The sequence below is a fragment of the Acinonyx jubatus genome, chromosome C2 (assembly GCF_027475565.1).
Source record: "Acinonyx jubatus isolate Ajub_Pintada_27869175 chromosome C2, VMU_Ajub_asm_v1.0, whole genome shotgun sequence".
Classification (NCBI taxonomy): Eukaryota; Metazoa; Chordata; class Mammalia; order Carnivora; family Felidae; genus Acinonyx; species Acinonyx jubatus.
The window spans coordinates 45,836,046-45,845,764 of NC_069384.1; the positions used below are offsets into that span (position 1 = coordinate 45,836,046).

Here is a 9,719-nt window from a genome sequence, read left to right on the forward strand (position 1 = left end):
TCTTTCCTCTTACCCAGCTCTAACCTTTGCAGGCCAGATGTTGCTGAGCGCCCTGGCACTGCTACATTCCCAGGCTGCTGCCATGGAGGGTCTGGAAGCCCTGACAGGCCAGAGCAGTGCAGGGGTGTGGAGAAGCAGCGTGGAAGGCCCCCTTCTCCTCTCCTAGTAGAGGGCTCCTCAGCAGTGCCATAAGTGTTCCATGTCTTGGCACCTTAGCTATTCAAAATGTGGCAGACTTTGCTACTCAGTAGCATTTGGCAGGCTTTTTATAAATGCAGAATCTCAGGGTGTCTGGGTGGCTCAGACAGTTGAGCATCCAACTCTCATTTTCTGCTCAGGTCATGATCCCAGAGTCGTGGGATTGAGCTCCATGTCGGGCTCCTAAGATTCTCTCTCCCTCTGCTTTCTCCCCTCCTTGTGTATACTCTCTCCCTGAAAGACAGAAAGAAAGAAAGAAAGAAAGAAAGAAAGAAAGAAAGAAAGAAAGAAAGAAAAGTAGAAAGAAAGAAAAAGGAAGGAAGGGAAGGAAGGGAAGGAAGAAGGAAGGAAAGGAAGGAAGGAAGGAATGGAGAAAAGAAATGCAGAATCTCAGGCTCCAAAATCAGAATGCGCATTTTAACAAGAACCCCAGGTGATTCATATTCAAATAACAGTTTGAGAAGCACCTAAAGTACTTCTCTGGGATTAAAGGCATGAATTCAAGTGGCGACAAAGGCAATGTTGGGTCAGGGAACAAAAGTGACAAATGATAGGACTTTTTATAAGGATTCCTTCCTTTTGATGACCTTATCTTTGTGATTGGGCCAAACTTGGAATGCTTGGGTCCTTCTCTTAGGAAGATCTCTCCCTTGGGAGATGCTCTCACTCCTTACTGCCTCATAGAGTTTTGATGACCTGTCACGTCTATTTCAGCTCAACTAAACATGGCTTAGGCTCAAACTAAGAATCCACCAGACCATGAGAAATTTTACAGGGCTGCACATATAAAATATATTTTTATTTAGTAAATGTTGACTTAGTACCTATTATTTACAAAATACTTCATTATGGGCTATGGGAATACCAAAATAAGTAAAACAGTCTCTGCCCTCCAAGGAGGCAAATAAAGAAGGTGTGTGATGAGACAGGTAGGGACTTTTGAGGACAGTTTGAGGAAGGAGCCAAAAGGTTGCTAAACGAAGCAGTCTTCTGAAGTTTGGAGAAACCACTGTATATCTTGTCCCTACAGCCTCTGTGTGCCTGTTCTCCAGGTGGACGCCCTGCTTCCATTTCCATTTCTCTACATTTTACCCACCCTCCAAGGCCAATTTCAAATGTCAATTTATGAATAAAATCTGCCCCAATCCTCTCAGCTAAATGTGCTTTTGACACTTTAGAACTCCCATCATATCCTGCCATTAGATCAGTTGTGTGTGTTGAGACCTTACGGGGTGGGGGATATGTCATCTATTAGGCAAGGAATGTACTTTAGTCAGTCTTCCTAGATTCCCCACAGGACCCAGCATGATGCGCCATAAATAGTTTTTGAGGAAAGAAGAAAATGAAATGTAATGCAGCTACTCTGTTAATGTTTCCCTGTTCAGGAAATGCATTAACTTTCTCATATTCAGAGTGAATGTGAGGGAGAAAACTGAACGCTGCTGGGTTAGGAGGATTAGGGTTCCTGCCCCCCACCCCCATTTTTCTTAGGTCAGACTGGTGTTTTCATGCAGAAACAACATCCTCATTGGTAGATTAGTAGCTGTTAATCTCAGCTGGATGGAATTTCATCTAGTTTTCAGCTGGATGGAAGTGGGCTGGCTATATGCCTGTTGGTATTTAAGAAGTCTCCTACCTTAATGGGTAGCCCTTTTTATGCCTGGTTTTCTCTAAAGCTGAGATGGGATCCCAGGCTCAAAAACTCCTCTCTGAGGCCTGTAGGGTTGCTGTTAATTATCTAGCATCTTATGAGCTGAATGTCAGTGATGCTTATTTAACTATGGTTAGTATGAGTTTTTGAGGCTCTGGGAGGGAGGTTTTAGCTCTGGTTGGGGTGATGACATATCATCTATATCTTTAGTAATGGTAGCTATTGCATGTTTGTGGGTTGATACTAGATGAGACAGTAACTTAGAGGCTAGGGTTTTGCCGCACTGAGGCCCAATGATTCAGAGCTGCGATTACAAACTATGGGAGGTGATAGGGAGAATCACAGTGCTTTCTTGTGGCTTCCCAATGCTATATGAGCAGCAACTATGTGGAAAAACGAAATAAGCAATTTTTCACCCATATAGTCTTAGAGAGTTAATGTAGATATATTAGGATTGATGAACTAGATTGACATTTAAAATGTCAATTTATGCTGGACTTCTGCCAGCATTTCTACATGTTTAACTGGAAATAAATGCCAGCATGTCAGGTTCACAAATCTGACCCCTAAAAAGGCCATAATGGCCAAAGATTAGGCACCAGCACATTAGAATCTGGGTGGCTTCTCCTTGAGGTAGCCTGGGTTCAGAAAGACAGCCTGGGCCTTCTGAAAATCAAAGGACAAACTACGGAAAGAACAAAGAAGGCCTCCTTTGAACCACACGGAAATAATGAAGTGAGCTTGTGTAGGATTTTTCAGTCTTGAAATTCAGTTTCTCTCACCACCATTCTGCCCCCATTCTCACCCCTGTTCCAGTCCTATTACTACGATGAAGAGACGGAAGCACCTCTTTATCTCCCCTTCTTTGAAGACCAAATTGAGGTGAAGAAAGAACATGCAAAGCAGTTCATAACCTATCTAAGAGAGCATCGGAGTAAAATCTGCCTTCCGGTGATTAAGGTGACTGTGTGACTTTGTTACTTTGTTAGGATCAACTCCGAGGGTCCAGAGAGCTAAATGATTAGTTGCTACCTAACTTGCAAGGTTACTCATGTTCTTAGATGGGATCATAGCAATGGACTTTGAGGGCAAGCATGTGTCTTATTTGTAATCTCTTCATATTTTGTGAGTAAATCTTAGCCACCAAAAGCTTGTTTGGTTTTTCTTTCTTTTTTTTTCTTTCGGTTTTTATTTATTTAAGTAATCTCTACAGCCAACGTGGGGCTCAAACTCATGACCCTGAGAACAAGAGTCTCATGTTCTTCCCACTGAGCCAGGCAGGAGCCCCTTGTTTGTTTGTTTGTTTGTTTGTTTGTTTTAATGGACCAACAGCATCAGCAGCACATAGGAACTTAATAAAACTGAAAATTTATGGACCCAAACGGGACAAACTGATTCAAATTCTCTAGGGGTGGGGCCCAAGGAATGGTATCTTAACAAGCTTTCCAGGTGATTCTAATGCTCTGCATAGTTTGAGAAGCACTCCTCTAATGACTTCTTCCTAAATGTGTTAGTATCTTATGTTAGATCTTTAGTCTAATTCAGATGCACGCTCAGGTATCTAATATGGCTATATTCAATGTAGTAAAACAAATTCTTTTTCACTGGGACATACACTCCAAAAGGATCATCTAAACCTTAACTGGGGGTATTATGTGTAGAAACAGTCCTACTAATCTGACAGGTTCTTTTAACTCCAGCTTTATAAAGAGAACTAAATGTCTAGTAGTAATAGAACTGAACCGCCATCATGGAATCCCAAAGCCCATGTAACTGTACTGGTAGTAGTCAAGCTTTGTAATAAATTAAAATTACATGGGGGGCTTTTAAAAATCTCGATACCCAGTTACACCCCATACCAATTAAGCCAGAATTTCTGCATTTGAGAGCCAGACATGAGTATTTAAGATTCACTGCTGATTCCATTGTGCCACAAAGTTTGGAAACTACTAGCCTATGTAAACCTAGTCATAATGGAACCCAGGGTGTAGAGTGTAATAAAGTTTCTGAGGTAGAAAAGTGACTTCCTTGTTCCTCTTCAACAGAGGCCTGACATTGATAACTGGGGAACTGGCATTCAAGCTATAGAGTCTGCTCTGCAGTTGGAAAACACATTAAACAAGCTCCTACAAGACCTGATGAACTTGGCTTCTCAAAATAGTGAAACTGATGTAAGTAGTTAACTCTGAAAGCAAGGTTATCTTTCACTTCTGTGAAGACTTCTAAGAAATGGGTCCAAAAAAATAGATCGTCCCATATGTGCTTATTTTCCTCAAGCACATACATGAACTCATTTCTGGGAGTAGGTTGGTGTGGGAAGAGTAGGTGTACCGGCAAGGAGGAGTGCAACTCAACACAAGATGGAGAAGACTTTCTGGGAATGATACACTCTAGATAATGTTGCTGGCTTGTAAATGTCTTAGACCAAAAGTGCTTACGTTTTAATGGATAACAGAATCACCTGGAGGATTTACTAAAACAAACTGCTGGGCCCTATTCCTCCCCCACCCCACCCCCCCCCCGCCCCCAGAGTTTTTAATTCAATTTGTTTTATGTAGTATCCAAGAATTTGCATTTCTAACAAGTTTCCAGGTGATGTTGCTGGTCAGGGGCTACACTTTGAGAACCACTATCCTTGAGTGTCCCTGAAAAACTGAATATTAATGATGATCCCTTATCCTATAGACTTTTCTGAAGTCTTCTTGGTTGATGGTGAACACTCTACCTTGTAGTGGTAACTTTGTTGCCAACTCCCTAGCTTCTCAAAGTCAGTGGGAAAAAAAGTCCTAATACAAAAGTTACCAACCTTAGAAGATACTGGACTCACTGACAAGTTCTGAAAAGCTACAAATGACTGGGTGTTATGCTAGACCACTTAAATCTAAAACTTTAGGAATGGGGCCTGGGTGCCTACTCAAAACCTCCATGTGATTCAGATAAACAGGGTAGAAAACCATTGCAGTAGGAGCTCATTACTTAAATTAATCTGTACTTCTGAGGAGATGCTCTAACACTCATATTCATTAAAAGTGGATATTTGTACTCACCTAGCGGTCTTGAATGTCTTCAACCAGTGCTCTTTAGATTTCAATATGCATATGAATAGCCTAGTTCCTTCTTAAAATCTGATTTCTTAGGTCTGGGTGAGGCTTAAGATTATGCATTTCTGGCAAACTCCCAGGACTGTTGGTCCATGCACTATAAGTTGGGTAGCAAGATCTTAGATCATCTCCCATTGCAGACAAAGGTCTTCAATTAGTCCTTCCCGGTTTTATTTTTGTAGCTCCTAAACTTCCTGAAAAAGTTCCTGGCTAAACAGAAAAGGAACATAAACTATCTGGAATACCAACGTAGCTATCAGAAGGAATTAGACAGGCTGACTGAGAAGGAGGTCACACCTGAAAAACCTGGTGAAGCATCAGGTAAAGAGGCTTAACATCTGAAGGCGACAGTGAATGTTCCACTGTAATAGGTTTCAAAGGCAGCTACTTAAGAATCTTGATCTCTATTTGACAGAAGACTGCTTTCCTTTTTATCTAGTATCACATCTTCATTGTTACACATGGAAATAAATTGGTTTTGCATTATAATTATGTGTTAAATTGCTATTGGAGTACAAGAAGGGTTATTTCCATCAATGTGAGTTTGGCAAAAGCTTCGGTACGTTCCCACTGAAAAAAAGCTTTCCGTCATAATTCAAACACCCAGATGCACAGTCAGGATTTGATAAATTCAACCAGTCCAAGTGGATATAATAGAAAGTAGTAATTTCCTTAGGTCTTACTATAGCTCCCCTCCCCTCTAGCTTGGATACGTATTTTAAGTCTAGAAAATAGGAGGGTTTTCTCCTAATTGAATGCAAAGCTAACAAGAGCTCTTGGTCTAGAAATGGTGACTCCCACCTGAAAGTGTACAGGGGATAGGCAGCTGCAACCAAAGTGTCCTTTCACAGCTGAAGGTAGGCCTAGCGAATAGGAGGGTACACAGGCAATGAAGGCACTGAAGACTATGGGGATGCCCTTACCCTCTCCACTGTGGGCCAGCTGGCAGCTACCAGCATAATTGCTTAGGAAATAATGAGTATGGAAGCTTGGGTCAGACCCAAGGGCCTCACGTAACTCGTATACAACCTGGGAAGAAAGGTCGCTCTATAGGATTACGTTGTCACTCCAAAACTTACTAGGTCCAAGGCCTTGAATAAAATTTTTACTTCAATCATAGACTCACTTTAGTTGTCTATGGAGTGGGGTTAATAGTATTTAGTTTATAGTTAATAAGAGGATTAAGTAAATTAATATGTAAAATATGTAGAACAGTACCTACTCAGATTATGTATTCTGTTTGTAAAATAACGTACATTCTTTTTAAATTTTTTTTAAGGTTTATGTATTTTTGAGAGTGAGAGAGAGACAGAGTGTGAGTGGGGAGGGGCAGAGAGAGAGGGAGACACAGAATCCGAAGCAGGCTCCAGGCTCTGAGATGTCAGCACAGAGCCTGACACGGGGCTCGTACCCACAAACTGCGAGATCATGACCTGAGCTGAAGTCAGATGCTTAACTGACTGAGCCACCCAGGCACCCCAAAATAGTGTAAATTCTTAAACTTGAGGAAAGTCAATACATGACAGAAGCAATTACAAGAAAACAGGTCACTGAAAGTGAGGTAAAATCTTGGGGGGAAAAAAAGGAATATTTTTTAGAAGCAAGTGATAAGGGCCAATTAGATATCTTAGGGTAAAAAGAAATCGAGTTAACAAATGGACTGAATATTCAAACACAGCTAATCAAGCAAGTGATTTAAAGGTAAGCTAAGAAATTCTCAGCCAAAGGAACAAAGAAATGGTACTTGAGATGTTAAGACATGTAGTTCGAACAAAAGATCTAATTAGAGTTCTGGGAGGAAAGAGAAAGTGAGGAAAAAGATCCATTGTAGTGAAATTTTACAGCATCAAGAATAAAAAAGCTCCCCATAAAAGAGATTATAAAGAATGAAAACTGACATATTAATAACAGCTTTCTCATCAATATTAGATGAAAAGAGACAATTGAAAAATGTCTTCAATATGCTAATGAGGAAAAATAAGAGTTGAGTCTGACCCATTCATACATAAAAATATCGAGTACACAGAAGTTTCTAACCTAAAGAGGACCTTCACTGCGAATGATATCATTGTTTCAATGGCAAAATAGAAAGGCATGCAGGTCCAATGTAATCTAGGTGATACTAACTAATCTTTCATAGTACTTTATGCTTTAGTAATTCCAGTGAGGAAGGGCATGTCCCTTGGCAATCATCAACCACATAATGGACTTCTTTACCTACCTTCTCACACCTCTTCTATAACTTCCTCTTTTTGAGAACCACTGCCATGATTAACTTATCACCACTGGAGAATTACTAGTTCACAAAGTATTCTTGAATAAATTCCTTCTTTTATAATTCTAACTATGTCAAATTTTATCCCTAATAATGATAGACATTCACATTAAAATCAGGAATAAGACAAGATTGCTTTAACTTCAACACTACTTTGTATATTACTAGAGGTTCTGGAGCAGGGTTTCTCAATCTCAGCACTGTTGACATTTTGAGCCAAATGACTCTGTTGTGGGGAGGGTCCTACCCATTGCAAAATGTCTAGCAGCATCCTTGGCCTTCACTTACCAGATAGCTGTGACAATCAGAACTGTTTCCAGACATTGCTAAATGTCTGAGGGGCAAAGTCTCTCTGCTTGAGAACCACTATTCTGAACAATGTAATAGAAAAACTAAAGGAAAAGAAGCTATATGTGCTTAAAAAGACTTAGTTAATGTGATATGATTATAACTAGAACTGAAAAACTATTATAACTTACAAGAAAGTTTAATAATGTTGCTGGATATAGGAAAAATATCTACAAGCCAATCTTTCCCATGATCAATAAACAGGGAATCATTAAAAATATATTTCTTGCTTATAATATCCACAAATACATAAAGTAGCTAGGTCTAGGAATAATCCTTAAAAAGTAACTTGAAGACTATATGAAATAAAAATGCTTCCTGAAAGAGATAAAAGCTTTGTATAATGGAAAGAGGAGAGAAAGATTAAATTTGTGACACCTTCCAAATCAATGTATAGGACTAAAGCAATTTGGATCATAATCCCAACAGTATTTTGAGGGTTCAGACAATTTAGTACTAAGAAATAAGCATCACAGAGAAAAACATGAGAACATACATAAAACTTGCTTAACATCATTGAGAAATACAAAGGCCAGAAAGAAATACCAACTTACTACCTACTCATCAGAGTGGCTAAAATTAAAATAACTGTCAACACCCATGTGCTGGCAAGATGATAAAACAATTGAAACTCTCAACATTGGTGAGAACAAGTGGTGCAACTGCTTTGGAAAACAGTAGTATATTTCCTTGTAAAACTAAGCAAACATGTACCCCATGAATTTTTGGAGAACACAATTGATTCCAAAACAAATGATATTATTGACTAAAATTGGGCACAGCAAGCTATAGAGAAAAGATAGGAGGAAGAAGTTAACTCAAGTTAACTCACTTGATACTCATAATAGGAATCAATAGATATTGTCTGAATAAAGAGGGTTCTGAGGGTATTATATAAAAGGCTAATTATAAAGGCAGGCACTAGAATAAAAATATATTAAGAATTATGATTTTTAACATAATAGCCTCCATATTGAAAATTTATATAAATAAAATGTTCATATGTATATTTTATTTTGTTCTCCTTAAGTTAGCTCTTGTTTTAGCCCTAGTTCAAATGTTCACCCAGAGTCTTTTTGCTGAAGTTTCCCTGATCATCTTTTGAATGAATGAATTTTGTTCTTTGGGAGATGCTTCAGTAAGACCTAATGTAGACAGTATTCCCCAAGTCCTTGAATTTGCAGAAATTGTTGCCTATAGCTTTGACACTTGAAGGACAGCTTGAATGGATTTAAAATTGTTGGTTCAAACTTCCTTTCCTTAGGTATCTGATAGGTATTGTTTCATTTCTGTTAGAATGGACTATAGCTGTGCCAACGTGGCTTTCTTTCACTTCGAAATAAGAGGTTCCTGGGCACCTGGGTGGCTCTGTCAGTTGAGCGACCGACTTCAGCTCAGGCCATGATCTCAGGCTCATGAATTTGAGCCCTGCAGTGGGCTCTGTGCTGACAGCTCAGAAGCTGGAGTCTCTTTTGGATTCTGTGTTTCCCTGTCTCTCTACCCCTTCCCCACTTATTCTCTCTCTCTCTCTCAAAAATAAATACACATTAAAAATTTTTTTTAAAGAATTAAAAAAGAAATGAGAGGCAACTGGGTGGCTCAGTTGGTTAAGCATCTGACTCTTGGTTTTGGCTCAGGTCATGATCTTGTGGCTTTGTGGGCTCTGTGCTGGCAGTATGGAGCCTGCTTGAGGTTCTCTCTCTCTCTCTTTCTCTATCTCCCCCTTTCTCTCTCTTTTCCCCTCCTCCTACTCACCCTGCCTCTGTCTCTCTCAAAATAAATAAACTTTGAAAAATGATACAGTGGTTTTACCAGATGTCCAAAGTTTGCTACTAGTGTTAGTAAGATACATCTAATGTTTGTATGATATATGTTAGTAGGAAGTCTTGGTAGTGGTCATTCTGGGACAGTTTTCTTATATCTTCAACGTGCCTTTTAATATACAAACACAAGTCTTATTTCAGAACATTTTATAATGTTTGTTTCACTCTCTTCTTTTGGTTTTTCTCCAATGAAACAACTCCTGTTAATCTCATTTTTAATCATTTTGCCTAATCTTTTATAACTTTCACTTTCTCTTTTTAAAAATCTTTTTCTTCCAAAAACAATAAGATACCTAGTAACAAACCTAACTAAAGAAGTAAAA

The 9,719-nt window shown here is 39.2% G+C and overlaps 1 protein-coding gene across 1 annotated transcript; it reads left to right on the forward strand.

The window, feature by feature from the left end:
• The first annotated feature begins 1,879 nt into the window (after positions 1-1,879).
• Positions 1,880-5,451, forward strand: LOC128315154 (ferritin heavy chain B-like). The gene is made up of 4 exons (XM_053220730.1): positions 1,880-1,981; positions 2,666-2,809; positions 3,895-4,020; positions 5,133-5,451. The coding sequence occupies exons 1-4, from the start codon at positions 1,880-1,882 to the stop codon at positions 5,283-5,285; spliced, it is 525 nt and encodes a 174-aa protein (XP_053076705.1). The 3' UTR covers positions 5,286-5,451.
• The last annotated feature ends 4,268 nt before the right edge of the window (positions 5,452-9,719 follow it).